Source organism: Lampetra planeri, chromosome 10 (genome assembly GCF_965212315.1).
Source record: "Lampetra planeri chromosome 10, kcLamPlan1.2.h2, whole genome shotgun sequence".
Lineage (NCBI taxonomy): Eukaryota > Metazoa > Chordata > Hyperoartia > Petromyzontiformes > Petromyzontidae > Lampetra > Lampetra planeri.
In genome coordinates, this window is record NC_136116.1 from 9,504,765 (window position 1) to 9,522,246 (window position 17,482).

At 43.5% G+C, this 17,482-nt stretch overlaps 1 protein-coding gene across 5 annotated transcripts in view; it reads right to left on the minus strand.

Annotated features, from left to right (window-relative positions):
• Window positions 1-9,397: 9,397 nt before the first annotated feature.
• LOC144720988 (la-related protein 4-like) overlaps window positions 9,398-17,482 on the minus strand; it is a 32,778-nt gene continuing 24,693 nt past the window's right edge. For all 5 annotated transcript variants that reach the window (XM_078598238.1, XM_078598237.1, XM_078598239.1 and 2 more), the window contains exon 17: window positions 9,398-17,232. In XM_078598238.1, the coding sequence (XP_078454364.1) occupies window positions 16,927-17,232 (306 nt within the window). In that variant the 3' untranslated portion in view covers window positions 9,398-16,926. The remainder of the gene's footprint in view (window positions 17,233-17,482) is intronic.

Genomic DNA, 17,482 nt, shown 5'->3' on the forward strand with positions numbered 1-17,482 from the left:
CCCACACTGGGAGCATCTGTAAAGCTGCCCCGGAGTCCTTTTCGCAGCCGTGGTGGTGATGATTGTGGTGACAAGTATAGAGACGCAGTGTATTTTGACAGTTGAACTCACGGTAACAATGTTTTGTTTATTTTATTTGTAGATGCGGTTGTTTCATTGTTATTCCAATTGTGACTCCCCAAGTGGTTGGTAATAGTCGTGTTTAATTGCTACATCTTTTTTTAAATTATCTGTGCGATCCTATTTTCTTGTTGTACATTTTCTAGTTTGAAATTCACACTGAAAATCCTCATTAAAAAAAACCTTAACCCTAAACATTCAACTTGCTCTTGGCTCCAGACACTTAACATGAGTCACGAGAAACAGGCGAGGACAATGGGATATTGCCTGCACCTAATCAGCATCGATCCACAGCGCCCAACTCATTCCGGCTTTGTTTGCTCATCTGAAATGCCTTTCAATCACGAAGAGACGACCTGTCACGAGCCCCGTTAGTCAATGGGCAAATCGCTTCGTCGCATTGAATGTTGTCGTCAGCAGAGGGCATTGCACCAACATCAATTGTACAATGCTCCCACGTCGATGCATCCCATCTTCACCAACCTGCAACTAACCAGCCTAGGCGACTTTACCGAAAGAACCAAAGATCATGGACTCCTGCAGTCACGAAAGCTTCAAATCAAGATTGAATTCCCATCAAGACCAGCACGGCGCGGTAGGGCCGCGTCCAGCAGTGTATAGAACAAAACGGGTCCTCAACGTGAACGCATGTTGCCGTTTCGAAGTCAGCGTGGTATATTGGCTCGGTGGATGACGCTCTCTTACAACCTGAGCCGTTCTCTCGCGGTGGAGCTGGGCAACCCGGACACGCTCTGGCAGGTGTAGCGCTCACATCGTCTGTCTCCCAGCGCACGGTGACAAAGTTACAGCATTTGATCTTATCATACATTTATATGGCGCCTTAACCAAGGCGCTGTGCGGTGAACTATGGGGCCGTCCATAAATGACGGCACGCACCTGGGGGGGGGGGGGGTCAGACATTTGTGATGTGTGACGAAGGGGGGGGGGGGGTTTGATAAATGTGACGTCACATCAAAATGCGCAACTTAAAATAAATATGGACACGTTCTACTTAATTAAATAGACTTTATAATAAATGTTTTCTCCTACAACATCAGAGTGCAGCGCCACATTAAATACGCACTACAATGACAATAGCTTAAGGCGATTTGAACCATGTTTTATTTGGAGGGGGGGGGGGTAGAGCTTTTTGACGTCATATTTGAGGGGGTCTGACTTTTTGTGACGCCGTGTGACGAGGGGGGGGGGGTGTCAAAAATCGTGCCAAATCGCGTGACGTCATTTATGAACGGCCCCTATGGTACGAGATGGTTGGCGAGATGAAACGAGATGAGTGGGTGGGATATATGTGTAGTGAGCGACTTCTGAGACACGCCGTGTAGAATGCTCCTTATTTATCAAGAGCACACTGGGCGATACATTTATGTAACGCAGCTACACATCGCCGACCCGAACACACAACCCCATCGTCGGCGTCCAACTACACAGCTGCCCGTCTAGCGCAGCAACGGCGACGGTGAGAGCCTTCCAGGAGATCGGCCACGTGGTCGGACGACGAAGAGAGATGACGGCGAGCAGCGACACAGCCTGGACCCAGGAGCCGCAACAGCACCGAACCTCTCTGGTTCGCTCCCCCTTATATACGCCCCAGCGTGGCCAAGCCCCGCCTCCGGCCACGCCCCCTTCTAGAATCCTCGAGCAGGTTCCCGGAGCTTCTCGACTGACTCCGCCTTTCACCTTTACCCCAGATACGCCCTCCTCGTAATTAGGCATTACGTGATGTACCCATAATCGCGATTGCCCCTTCAGGCTGAGAGGTGGCACCCTGTCATTACACTTGTAAAATGAGGTGGTGGTGGGAACGATGCGTGGAATTTAACGAAGATGGAAATGGATTGATGGTGGGTGACCACGGGGAGATGGGTACAGGAAAGGCGTTAGTGTGTGAGTGGGGAGGACAACAAACTCGGACTGCCCGTGCAACGGTTCGCGAGTTTGAATGTCGCCTTGGCGGAGGATGCTCAGTGAGATTTACCCGCAACACTTCATGCAACGTGAACATTATTGTCGCTCTCGTTGTCATTGTGTGGCGGAATTAGTTTCCTCCGCCTCAGAAGAAGCCGTGTTTAAAATGTTCTTCCACAGATGTGTCTGCTTCCCTCACATGTAATGTCTCAGGTGCACTGGTTATCAATGTCTGAAAGGATTTATCTTTTTTCTTTGTCCCGTTCTCTCCTGACCAGTGGCTTTGATGTCTATCAGTGTAATGACAAAAGCAGGTTCACGTTCTCGTTTGAGTATAAATTAGCCCACGCTTTATCACAATCCGACCGGGTGGTTCAATGCAAGCAATGAGCAGCTTTCAAACATAAGATTGTACGTTCAAATTCTGGTTTGGGGAGTTGACTCCGACCCATCAACCATCTCGGGTCGATAAATAAGTACAACTTTGTGAGGAATTAAACAGTAGTTGTTCTATGGATATACTCACCCCGTCATAGGAATATGGAATATCTGCCACTAGCTCAGGGCGGTAAGCAGGAGATGAGCACTGCCTAAATTCTACTCGAAGCAGGAAATCAAATTGACAATCACAGGTGCGTTGGGCACACGGGTTAGAGTAGCTAATATCACTCGACATTCCTCCACACACTCTCCACTCAAGCGACCGAGGCTTTCTGTCGAAGCAACCAGTCAACCTTTTGCTCAATGCACTCATTTTATTTTGCTGCAACTCATTAGCCCCAGTAATCCATGCCCCGGGTTCACGTCCAGACTTAAGACCGTCCCTTGTCACTCTGCGTATGATTGACTGGCTGCCTTTCTTTTATAAAATGAACATTGCCCACCCTCTATTGTTGAGCGTCGTCTTGAGATGTGGTCATATGTCGAGGAAATATAAACCACAATTGTAATGTATTCAGTTTTTACGATTCATCAGATGTCTCAACGCGTTCATCACGGTCCCCTACTCGGTCACCTCCTTAAAAAAAAGCCACGACCATGTCGTGTTATGCCAGCCATGACAGTCTGCATTCGTATCTCTTGGTTTGGGTGGTGTCAATTATTTCGCTAAATCCTTTTTCCAAACACAGTTGTTGGCACCGTGACATATTTGAGCAGCTGTCGGATCAGCAACATCAAATGAATGTTTTATCCAATATTCTCTTTCTGCAGTCAAAACGGTGGTCGGGTGCCCAAAAACGGAGGCGGATTCGTTGCTTCTTACGCGCGATTTGAATTAATTCGATATCAAACAGCCGTCTCGGGTGTGGACCAATCAACTTCAAGGACAGTGCATATTATTATCATTATCAGAGTTGCTTCTTTTTGTTTGCTTTTTTGACTACTTGTGTTGTGGTTATTGCAAACATGATGCCTTGAATAAAGGTGTCAGTTTTGTACCAGTTTAAAAGGGTAAAACCCTACTACTATATTTTGCCACTGGTAAAAGAGATCTCATAGTGAATCAAACAGATGTTTCACTCACACTTATGATTGTACATCGCCCCCAACTGCTGCGACTAATAGTGGTCGATTAACCCAAACGGGAGAAGTTTGATTCACTCTTTCATGTGCATTCAAATCGAGAGTTGATGTTATACAGGTTTTCACGTGATCTCGTGAAGATTAAGGAGTTTGTTGAGCACCCCCCCCCCCCCCCTCTTTAACTCTCCACTAATTTTTGATTACCAAAAGCGTGGGACGCCTAATTCTGATGTGCAATATCTCTGTCGGGCGCTTTAGGCCGGATCCCGGCAGCCTGCCTCAATACTGATGCCGTTGACATCCTCCTCCTTGATATTCAAGGAAATATGGAAATATAAATATGAGCTTCCCACGCAAAACCTTGGATCGTGAGTTTAATTCAAATGCGTCTTCTTCTAGTGCACCATGTGCGTGGCTATTTGTTGTGTTGGGTTGCCCTAGTTGAAGGCACGCTTGCGTTTGGAAGTAGCTGTGCATGCAGTGATTTGTCATCAGCCTTATTACTGAGAGACTCGTGCTCCTATTTTTCTGCGTTCTTGTGCCTTTTCTTTGATTTGCATCCCAATCATACGCAGCATTGACTCTCAAACTACTCTGATCTACGACAATGCCGAGTGCATTCATCTTTAAGTTTAAAGTTCGGTCGGCTATTCCGTTCCTTAGGCATTGCAGGCCTCCTGATTCTGCTGCGAAACTTCGTTCACGCCACTGGCATCGCGTGCTTGACGTGGGCCCCGGTTCAACGAATGAAATGGGGCCGCCTGACCATCTGCACCACCCCCCCCCCCCCATTCTGCGTAGCAAGGCGCCTAGGCCCCTCTGTCTCGTGGGTCCCAGTGCAGTCGCACCGCCTGCACACTCGATAGCTACGCCATTGGTTCACACCACGGTGAAACATTTTTATTATATCAGAGAACAGACCACCGATCGATTTTCTCAGCTGCACCGGCGGTGAACCTACACTACTGCCCAGAGCCCTTTTTAACGAGCAAGCCGAATGGTGACTACTGGGTATTTACCAGAGGTGGGACAAAGTCATTGTTATGCAAGTCCAAGTCGAGTCGCAAGTCATCAAATTCATGACTCGAGTCTGACTCGAGTCCAAGTCACATGACTCGAGTCCACATCTCATAGGTGGGACAAAGTCATTGTTATGCAAGTCCAAGTCGAGTCGCAAGTCATCAAATTCATGACTCGAGTCTGACTCGAGTCCAAGTCACATGACTCGAGTCCACACCTCATAGGTGGGACAAAGTCATTGTTATGCAAGTCCAAGTCGAGTCGCAAGTCATCAAATTCATGACTCGAGTCTGACTCGAGTCCAAGTCACATGACTCGAGTCCACACCTCTGGTATTTACCACGGACGGGTGTGTGCTTCGGAATTCATTGTGGTCGAGAGCCTCTCAAATTTGAGTCTTTTTTTTTTTGGCAAGGGTTCCCTGTTACTCTCATTAGCGCCCTCGACAATGCGGTTACCCTCATCCTTGGGGGGTGGCCGCGTGAGTCGGAGAGTTTTCTGTCTGCCGACGCACCTCCCATGGGTGAGTGACGTCCGGTTGCTGCAATAATTGTTTCCCGATTACACTCAATTTCCTTTCTCTGTCGGGGACGCCTGACTTCACGACGGAGGCCAATTATGAAGTCCCTCGAGTCTCCGAGATGTTTTGGCTGTAAATCTTGTTTTTCTCATCCAAGTTGAGACATTTGGACAGGTCCATTATGTTGCCCATTAGCTTCTTCAAAGACGAGATTATGGTAGATTATTTTTTGAGGAGCAAATGTTTCGCTTGTTGGGAGAATCGACTGGTGAATAATGTTTTATTCCACACCGCAATTGAAGGGCGGCTCTGATCTCGAAAGAAAATGTAAATTCCCTTCATCAACAACCATCTCGAATGTGATTTCGATTGCACTGTCAGTTGTTCAGCATGGCGTCTCACATTTCACTCCATGCGTGGGGAGTTTCTTCAGGAACTGAATTGCAAGATGATTTCAGGACCTCCTAAAGAGATCGTAGCCCTGTGGATATGCACATTTTATACATGGAGACAAGATGGTACTGCTGGGATCTAGCGCTTGACAGGATTAATAGCTGTGTGAGGCTCCCGTTAGCTTCACCTCGGATGACCTGCAGCTGACTACCACTGAGATTCGGGTGGAAAATCAAACGGGTTGCTCAGTGCTTACCAGCAGCCAAGATATGGCCTCTCATATTCCTTCGTCCTCAAAACCCTCATCTCCAAACTCCAGATGATCCAAAATGCAACTTGACAGACTTCTCAGTCGCACCTGTAAACAAAATCACATCACCCCAAAACTCCATGGACTCCAAATCCAATCCCTGATCAATTTCAAGATCGCACTGACGTTTCTTGAAGATAGTCCCCTCTCATCTCACTCGACTCCCCACCAAGCACTCTCAACTCCCGCAACCAGGGATCTTATGAGACAAAAAAACAACGCACAGTAATGTAGAACCGTTGTAGCAATATACTGCTGGATGAGAAGCCTCCTCATTCTGAGGGTTTATTTGACCATAATTTATCACGATGGTGAGTGCAGGTTGGTAAATATGGGAAGCCTAGATGTTGGAGCATAGGACAGTAGTACAATGATATTGCTTCATTGCCCTACGCTGCATACCACGTAGCCCCACAACGTATATTACCTGTTATTAACGATGGTCACCCATCCAATCACTATCCAGGCTCCATCTTGCTTAACTTTGGAGATCTGATGGGATTGTGCACATTCCGGGTGATTTTATCATAAGAATACAAATAGACAAACAGGCATGAGAGAAGGATACCTCACAAGACAATGAAACCGGCGTAAGATGAGAAAAGGACACACAGAAGTGGACCGATTAAAGAAACGTTTTCCAAATCAGGATGTGTGTTCGTCATAGGCTTACTAAGAGGAAGTTGTTTGCAAGCAGATGTTCTAATGAGAAGCGTGTGAGTGTAGGGAGCGCAATGCGAATTGAGAACAAGGTGTGATGCACACTGCAAAAGAAACTCGTAGCACACAGAGTTAGTAACAGTTACTTGAGATTGTTAAAGAGCTTTATACGGAACTCTTGAAATCCGGGAGATTTCATTATCGCTCAGGTTCGCGAGACACAGTCACAAGCGGAGCGCGATGCTCATTACCGAATCGGCCTCACCCATTAATTGGCGTACCCGCACCTGTGGATGTCACAGTGCAATGCAACGAGGCACATGTGTTGCCGAGGTGCATCGTGCAATGCACACATATACATGCTATTCAATTGTGTAAACATGTAACTTACAACATTCGTGACTGCAGGAATTCATATTCTATGGGTCTTTCGGTAAAGTCACGTAGATATTTTAAATAAATAAAAATATTTTTTATTTTTTATCTACGTGACTTTACCGAAAGAACCATATAATATAAGCATGTAACATCGGAAATGTCAAGTATGTGGCCAATGCGATTTGGTCTCGCCCACCCAACTGACCGTGGCAGTACAGCGATGAAGTATTGAATCCATCTGTGTGCAGCTTTGTCATGGGTTTGTGCTGGGTACAATACTCCACTTCCCACCCACATGCCACGCTCTCGGTATGCCCCAACGCAGAAACCTAATCAACGTTTTGAGTGAGGCATTATTGATACTGTAAAATAAGCCTTGCACACGGTATATTATTAAGTAGTCACATATTCCCAGCAGAATAGGACAGTGGTGAAGCATGCATTGGATGATAACCACTACTTGCCCAAAGCTCTGAAAATAAAGTTTCAACGAAAGAAAATTGGTTTTCGATGTCCCCATCCTCCATCAAGCATAAATTATTTTCAACTTCCCAACGGCATTCCTAAGGCAGTAGAAATTCCACATTCTTAGGACTGGAGTCAAGTATGCCCTTAATACGAACACCACTTTCTCACCAAAGCAACATTTCAGCAGTCAGCAATCATCTTACTGACATTAGATGGGTTGAGTCGACCCTTCACAAGATTCCAAATCACACATTTAAATAAAGGCTCCACTGCTGTAGAATGAACTATTTTCAGCCGTTGTCAGTGCGAATGCGTGTGGGCTACTCACAGCGGACATGCACAGATGGCCGTGCCGTGTTGAAAAAACGCTTCGTCCGTTATCTCCTTCAAATTACGATGATCGATGACCCTGCCACAGAATTCGTGACAATTATTGCACCACCTGTCGAAGACGTACATTCATTCGGTTGTACAAATAGCAGAAGAGTTTATTGCCCTTCGAGGAGCATTATACAGAGGTCCCCATGTGGATGCGTGGAGCAGTACAAAAAGTAGGTTTTGAAAGTATGGCTCAGATTTACATGTTCACAAAACAGCCAATGCACATTGCTTTAGGTGATTGGCCTCGTAGTTGGCAGTGTAGACATTGACATGTTTTGCTATTAAAAGGGATTAAATGACACAGCCAATACACTACTTGACAACACGTAACGTTTGAATTTATGACATGATACAATTAAGGGTGAAACATCGCAGTTTGTTGTTATTTTCTTAGAACCTTTCTACGTGACTTTACCAAAATACCCAAAGAATAAGGATGAAATACCATTGGAACCTCCTTTGCCAGTAGCAAAATATGATAATTGTTTTTGTTACCCTTTGATCTGGAAACAAAACTGACACCTTTTTTTTACAAGGGGTCATGTTTGCATTGACTATATATTATCAGAGTTGTGTTTTTTGTTTGCATTCCGACCGCAGGTATTGTGGTCAATGCAAACATGACTCCTTGTAAAAAAAAAGTGTCAGTTTTGTTGCTAGATAAAATGGTAAAAAACAATTATCAAGGATGAAAACCCAGAACAAATGTATGTTGAACTTCTTAAAAAACCCAGAACAAATGTATGTTTAACTTCTTTAACACCGTACATAGCCAACCACGCTAATCATAAACCACAATTCATAGCTCAAGCAGCGGAATGTTATCAAATTTCCCCTTCATTTAATTCATGTAATTGTTGCACAAGGGAAACCTGCAATGCAGTGATAAAGAATAGCTACATCTAATTTAATGACACGACAATTAACACCTTGTTTGCTCCGCGCATTATCATGTATACCAAACTTGTCAGTGTTGTCAACAACAACAAAACGGAATTTCTCACAATCACACAATTGCTGTTAAATATAATTAAGGGGCGCGCACACCGACACATTACCGTGTATGGCTGCCACTCTCCTTAAATACACGATTATAGCAATAATATTGGACTGAGATGTTAGATCGAAATTACACACGAAAGCAAACATTAACTTATAAAAATGGGCTAGTAAAAAAGCAGGGGTTAGGAATTAGTGTATTATTAACTTTACATCACTTGCCGATCTCTTGTGCATGGCTTCCCACTTCACTGGGACCAGCAGCAGTGGGTGGGGGAATGTCACTACCGTGGGTAGGCTTTCTTCAACGTAACTAACACATGAATTCATGCATTATCCGAACCTGGACAGACCAGAATGGGGCAGACACCTGCAATCGGATGGATACAACCCGAGTGGAAATTTACTTACACGTTTCCTATACTAAACACAGATATACCAAGGGACATTTCTTGAAAATATTTTTTGCTACCAACAACTTGTGGTGCAGTCCTCGTCAAACTTCTGCGTATGTTCACGCGGTTGTGCTGGAGAGCTCCCACATGTGTTTTCCGGTTTTAAGAAGCTACCGGAATATGCAGCAAAGCGTGGAACGTCCGGCAGAATAACACACCACATATGAACACATAACGGAGAGCTCATGAAACTGTAAAAAAAACAAATCAAGCGGAAAGAAAAACCAATGCCACACTCTTGTCTCTAGTTGTCTATTTATTGTTTTTGTTGTTGTTGCTATTTACACATTGTACAGGCACGATAAGCATTCTCCACAAATGCGCAGCTGAATCTGAATCAAAACGAACACCATTTTGTTGATACATTTTTCATTAGAAAACCAAATACGCAAGTGAGAAGTTTTTTTTATGCAAACATCCAGCGCGGTTATATATAAATTTATTCTTGGAATTACTGCGGATCAAGCCGGTGCCATTCTGTGCAAGAGATTAGTAAATTATGACCTCTATGCTAACATAAAAGTAATTCCAGAGTTGCCACAATACCCCTTTTCACAAATACAATAAGGTGCGATATTACATTTCATGATGGCAGTTATTACAAAATAATGTAAATTGTATATTTGTGATTGTATCTCACATCTTAAGTTTATTTGTTGTGCTTAGATGGACTTCAAATATGAATGGATGCTTAAAATGACTTCAAATAATGATGTTCACTCAATATAGGCCTGTCCAAGTATTCCAATGATTGTAAAATAATAAGAATCTGCCACACATCGTTGTAAAATGACGGCGATACATCGACAAATTGCCAATTCCTCCAGAAAACCTTTGCAAATCTCCCATTTAATGTGTAACAGCATTTTTTTCACTTTAATTACTATTGCAAACTTATACCATAATTTTTTACAAAGAAAATGTGTATTTAAGAAACAATGAGCAACCATAAGAACAATATTTCGAAAAAGTACTATATTATCGCGGATCTTGTCTCATACAACACATTTTAATATCACCAGATCGCTGCAACCCGATTGATTGTTCACCAATAATTCAACTAATGATGGACGTACACCTCCTGCACAGAAGAGCCATGTTGAAAGGTATTCAGGGTTCACGTGTACACAACAAGTACGTGCGCGACAACGCCAAAATACTTGGCGACCCACAACGTGAATACCACAGTAACGTATACAATTGCAGGCTAAAGGTCTACATTGATACGAAAGTTGGCCGTGGCTATGAGCGTGCTTTGCTATGTTAAATAGTACACAGAATCGGTTTTCCAATGAAAATTGTGTTAAGTAATTATAGGAAGAGGTGTGAGGAATGCACGGATTTGAGCGGCTCATTCTCATGTGATACTCCAACCTGAATACAGCCCAATGTGATCCTTGAAACCACGTTTCCGCAGGCAGACACTTGAATGGCCTGGCGTCTATGCCCACTGCATTGCATTTAAATTCAAGAACATATTTGTGTAGGGCTCAAATCCTTTTCGTATATATAACTGTTTGTGTAATACCCGAGATATCTTGTACGACACATTTAAATTTCTCTTTATGAAGATTTGGAGAACACATTTTTTTACATTTTCAGATTTGCTAAATCTAATCATATTTGCTGAACAATCGTCAACCCGAATCATCGATTATTCCAAGACCAAATTTCAGGATGGTCCCTGCATGCCTAATTTTATTTGCAGGACAAATCGAGGTGCGGGACGAAACCAGCAATGCTGGAGAAAACGATTTGATTGCAGTGATAAAACACTTCAAGACGGAAAGGGGACCTTTCCCGATCAGCAGTCGTGCGTGGTGCTTGTCGACTCTTTCTCAGCAAATCAAGATCATGAATAGGTTACCAACAACACAAAGGCATTCCTAGTCCTCCAAGACGGAGGCCACCCTTATCCATCCCAACGCGCTAAGATTCCGTGCATTCAACGTGCATTCCGCCTCCCTCAACACCACACACGGCTACACCTTTATAGCGTCATGCATGAAGTTACACTGACCAGGCGTGATATTACAGTGTGTGTATATATGTGCGCATCGCTACCACACGTCGCTCGCGAGAGGAACACGTACGAACGAATGAAAGGGGAGTGCAAAACCAACCCAGACGCGGGTTCTGCCCGGATCCTCGCGAGCTTTGTAAACAAACCAAACGCACAGCGGGACCAACAAAAAAATAAGATTCGCCACTGCCCATCACCGAATCTTGACTTAAAGCTTTCGTGACTGCAGGAATTCATATTCTTTGGGTCTTTCGGTAAAGCCACGTAGGTAGGCTCAAAGACAATAACAAAAACTACGACGTTTCGATCACAACATCGTGATCGCTTGCGTTGTGATCGAAACGTCGTAGTTTTTGTTATTGTCTTTGAACCTATCTATGTGACTTTACCGAAAGACCCAACGAATATGCCCGTCATTGGTTTATATACTCCTACTGAACACTCGCGTCTGATTGGCTGGCCCTTAATCACACGCCCATGACCCCGTCTCCATAACACACACACGAGGGGCAGTCACAAAGGTTCTGCAATGAGATATTAATGTCAGAATAGGATCGTAATAAGCACATTGCAATTGGTTCCTTGTTTTATAAGCCTAGAACCACGTGATTGCAAGGAGTACACGTGTCTCCTGTAGAAAGCACATAGGCGTGTAACGATTCATCTCCAAGATTCGATTGTCACGATTATGGCGTCGTGATTCAATTCAGGGAATCGCTACTTTGTCATTTTTTAAATCTTATGTATGCTCATGTTTCACTTGATTGTACAGGTATGGCCCTCAGCGTAACATTAATAATCATGATCTTCGCATTTAAATGGCGCTTAAAACGCCTCGGCAACTCAAAGCGCAATCTCAACTCAAACGTACGCAGAGCCCCCCCCCCCCCCCCAGTGGCAGCTGCCAAAGTGTGGCACAAGGCAACTGGGTAGCGCCGTGCAAGTGGGTAACTTTGCCAGTCTCGAGCGATGGTTGCCACGTATCAGCTTAGCGGAGCCATTTGCAGCACACAATTCCCGAAGCGTTTCGAATTACATTACGAGAATTTAACATCCACTGTGAAGCAGAAATAACATATCTTGCAATAATGACTAGGGCGGTCTGCTCAATTCCAACCACAAACCTCGGCAACAAGTGGCAAATGCGTTCCTATTCGGCCACGTCACGGCCTCTGTATGCAACTCACAAATCGTTAAATAATCGATACGGACACTCGTAATTTGATATCTGTACAGATAAGCATTAGAATAATTTCATGTTATGAATTGACGCATCGTTACACACCCAAAGATGTCTCCCTTGTAAAATAGATTTATCAATTGGCTCGTAATTAGTCGTAAAAAGGGGCTGCTATAGCGGAAATTATGCAGACAATACATCCATTCTTCTCCAGGCCTCCGATCCGCATCTCGTTTGTGTATATGAAGAGGTGACACTGCCCTGTCGATGGCTTTGTGTGCGGGTACACGACGTACAAAAGTTAAGGCAGGGAAACAAAAACGATCACTGTGTAAATATATCTATACTGTACATATTCAAGTCTTTGTTTGCAAACAATGCTTATCCGTTCATCGGCTCTGAACAAGAGAACAAAAAAATATCAACCTGATGTTTCATTGGCGTCACCCAACAATTGGCAAAAAAAAATAGAAATTAAACCGGAAAAGACAAAAAAAATTACCCACACCCTACCTCCTCCCGAACATCCCCATCTTCTCCCCCCCACCCAATACAATCAATGTAAAATGTACAACTCCATTGCCATTCTGGCAGATAAAACAAATGCACAACAGATTAAAAAAATCACTGCACTGCCTTAACGCAATCAAAACGCCTATATATTCTACAGGGCCCCAAACGTCGCTATGTAAACCACAGCTAAAATTGGGATTACGTATTTATATATACGGTGTAAATATATTTTTTATCACCAATTTATGTCCAACAGCACATTTAAAAACGCTCACCGGAATTTGCCCTAAACGCGTAGCTGTATACAACTGTACATCCACGCCTCCAAGACATCAACGTATACGCAAAGTTCTCGCCTTGGCAGAACACGGTGAAATCACCACGTCCAGCTGTCAGCCACACACCAACATCGTTGCAGTGATTGACCTCAATGTGGAAGCACCGTCTGTGACAAGCCGCTGACGTTATTATACTGACACGCCCATACTGGACATCTGTGGACAAAGCGCTTCGAAGCTCATCGAATTCCTACAGTCGAAAGATTGATCAGTGGGGACTGCTGCAAAAAATTGGTAACGGGAGGTACAAAATAACATGACGGGAGGATCGATCGTAGAAATAAATGCATTTCAGTGCAATTACATTACATTGGCTAAGTGTTCACCTGATATACACATGATAGTCAGTACTCCACAATTGTATTAATTAATCGGGCAAACCGGAGTTAAACAGGCTATCTCTGTAATGGTGTTTCGGTCAGGAAAGTGTCAATGGGACAAACAACTTTGGCGAGGCGAGTTTGGGAGAATAATCCGAATCATGTTTACCTTTGCAAGGAAACTGACGTGCCTATAAAAACACACAATTGAGAACTGTCCAATATGGAGCATGCACCCACACACAAGAGCAACAGCTCTGTATGGAACCACCTATGCTTAATGTGTCATACCGGCAAATATGCAATTAAAATGGTTTTCACTCCTGTGTTAAAGCGCAGCAGCAGTGCCCTCTACTGGCAGAGGAAAACATCTCCCAACCCCGTACCACAGAATTATCGAAGAGAGCCGCTTGCGCTAAAGAACGGCACGAGCAAACACGTTGGTGATGAAAATGGAGTCAATTCGCGGATTCAAAGAAAGCACAGGGCAGCATCTACAATGTATTTTTTAAATCGCTCAGAATCTAACTTCTTGGCCACAATCCAAGATACATGTAGGCAGTGCTGTGGCACCACATTTGCAGGATAGGAAAAGAACAATGGTGTATGTAGATCGCTTATATGGAACAATGTCAAATCGTGTGAATGTATGGAGAACTTATATCGAACGGTACGCAGCTAATCATGCTAACCGGAGATGTTTACTGTGGTAGTTTGATTCTGGTGAACCAATAAAGGTTAGACATGCCATTAATTCACCAACGTACTTTAAGATAAACATGTAATAAAGTACGTATATTATTCGTTCCTTGTCGAGGTATAACCGTGTTGTGTATGCATGCATGTATTTGCCAATCATCTTTATAGCAAAGACTTGAAAACCACCAACAAAAATATATATAAATAAATGTAAAATTAAGAATCATTCTAAATAATGCTTCAGACGAAATTATTTTTCAGCCAAAACATTTTAAATGGATTTCTTCAATGTTATTGGTATACATTTAATTAATGACACTTGTTAATCTTAACTAATTATAATCACGGAAATTCCACCTTAAATAGTAATAGTTCACACCTCCGACCCCCCCCCCACCACCCCTAAGTACATCCAAAATTGTTTAACTAAGAAATCCATCAAGTCTCCAAAATTCGGTAAGAAAAAATCTTGTGAAAATATTTTTTTTAATTAATAAAAACCAGTGCGGCTAACAAGCATGAAGGTGGTATGATGTAATTCAGTTGTGTTATCTGGAAAACCGTGTAGAGTAGGTCAGTACTTGCACTATAAGGATGTACTTCACTCAAATTTGAGATGCGTAATTCCTGTAGATTCATGAGAAAAGGCTCACTAAAAACGGACAGCAATGGCACGCAGGCTTTGCTCAAACTCCTCAGCTGCTTGAGCGACGTCTTGAAGACACGGAGACACAAAAGCCAAGTGACGAGTGTCAGAAGTGGTGGTTACTGTGTCGATTGAAGCTGGATCTCAGGAGTTACCCTCAGCCGACTGTGCAAGGGTGAGTGTGTCATTTAAATGTTGGTCTTGTTAGTCACAAGCGAACTCACAGGAACCAAACATAATAACCGTATAAGATGCCGAAGGAACACCGACTCCCAAGTGCCGCATGATACAGGAATCCCCCGAAATAAGCTGCGGCGTCATGAGTTGCTTTGCATATATAGGTTGCTGATGCATTTTCGGGAGCATATTGTCTTCGACGTTTAATGTTTTGCATGTGTTCTTAAAAAAAAGTGTCGTGGAGCATGTGGCGGGAAATCCCGTTTCCACTACGTCGTGGTATGCGCTACCCACGTAATGTACAATATTACATAGCAACATAGCTGGACTTGGCAATGTGACGTGGTGGAGTTGATATAATTATTTGTATTGAGTGAAAATGTATTTCGACTTATAATTGTATGCATTTTCGTGCACTTCACGACGTTTAGTCACATTTATTTCCCAGGAATGTCAACTAGGATATGCCACTCCTGATTTTAATGTTAAAGCAATGGGAAATTAGTTTCCTTTAAGTAATTTTGAGTTAAGCTGCATTTCCCAGGAAATGCTGCATTTCCCAGGAACTGCTGCTCCTTATGCATAGTGGGGGGATTCCTGTATAAGTGGTGGTAGACCAAAGCATCCCCAAATTAGAGGTGGACACTTTCTATTGAGGTGCTGAAATCTGCCACATTTGCCGTTTAGTCATTATTGAAAATAAAAAGCATGCTTGACGTCTGAGAAATAACCTTCCTGCAGATGAACTGTTTTGACAAAACAGTGGCTTCTTCCTTTGAACAACACCACAATGAATTGTTAAAGAAACATTAAAAACACCCCCCCCCCCCCCCTTAATTCAACATAACTGCTGCCAATTACACACATCCCACACAATTACCTCCAAAAATGATCAACATTCCACAATACGAGAAGCATAAACATAGCAGAATGACAAACAAAACAATTATCAAGACCCTTTTTTAAACACCCAAAAGTAATCATGTGTTAGGGTTACCCAAACAAAAGAACCATACCGGCTATTAGTATATGTACACGTGTTTGTCAGTTGTAAATGTTAATTGCTTTACAAGTCTTGCAACAGCCTCGCTTTTTTACTCTGCAACCTGAGGCAGTGCAGTTTAACAAAGGACAACAAGCCACCACACAATAAATCAAAACAACCGATTTTTATAGATACCCTGGACTTGCTACTAGCTTTAAAACAAGTCATTTTATATTACCTTTTTCAACACTAACTTTTTCCTTGCATTTTACACCAAGCATTAGCATTTTACCGATCAAACCACAACTTCTATCATGTTAACTCTGCTTCTGAGTTTGTCAATGCTCAAGCTTATTCCAGTGTCCTATGTACAACGAAAACGCTGAGAGGATACGGAGACGGTGCAACATCAGTCATTCACTGCTGCTGTGCCAGTGCCCGTCTGTTTTTATGTAGAAGGGAATTAGTGCACTTGATTTGCCTTCATGTGATGCCTGCAACAGTGAAGCAGCAGTCCAGCCTCTCTCTCCAGTCAGTCCTGGTTTCCTGTTCTCTCTGGCTGGGTTGTGGTTTCTCCAGCACTCAAGTCCATGAATCCGGCCTCCAAATCCCAAATATCATGTTGCACATGACAGGGCTTCACTATGCATGTATGTAGAACGTCTTTCGCGCCTATCAACACCTCCTGTATTTTTTTCAGTCGCTTTGTGTTTTCTCCCATTGCCAAGGACAATAGCTCAAGATTTTGGCAAATTCGAAATGGATCAATTCCATCTTAAAATTAAAAAGGTAAAATTAAATATTCACGAATTTTTAAAAGCAAGAGAAAACAAAAACATCGGCCCGATACACGGTTCCCGAATTCCAGGTTGGCCAAGCGGTGGTCGGTGGTCATTGTGTTTCTTTGGCCACCATTGCTGCCCGAGGCCTGGCCATGCCATTTTGAACCCCAAGTGGCTTTCGGGCGACTGCATGCGCGTGTGTGGAGATGCCGAACTGCTTGCGCTGATCTCTCGGAGGTCCTTCGACAGGCTTGCTGGCCACCTCCGGCTCCCGAGAGTCATCTGCCGTGTCCCTGTCTGCATCGCCCATGTCTCCGGCCGTCCCAGCCACTGCGGAGCCGTTGGCCACCGGCTGGGATGTGGGAGGCATTGGGGGCCGCTGGCAGATCTGCGCGTAACTCAGCTTCTTTGGTTCCTGTTGTTAATTGGAAGTTGCGCAAATCATTAGGTTATAGCTTGAACACAAGCTTCTGTTGAAAAATTACGTTTCTTTCCTGATAAGTAAAGTTTCATTACTGCTCATGTTAATTAAACAACTTTAATTTATAGTGTCTAAATATTATTTATTCCTAAGATACATTAACTATTTCATGCTGTACTATATACCAGACAAGCACACAAAACAGTAAATAGTCAACTCTTGAATACCTCGGTTTTTTACGTAA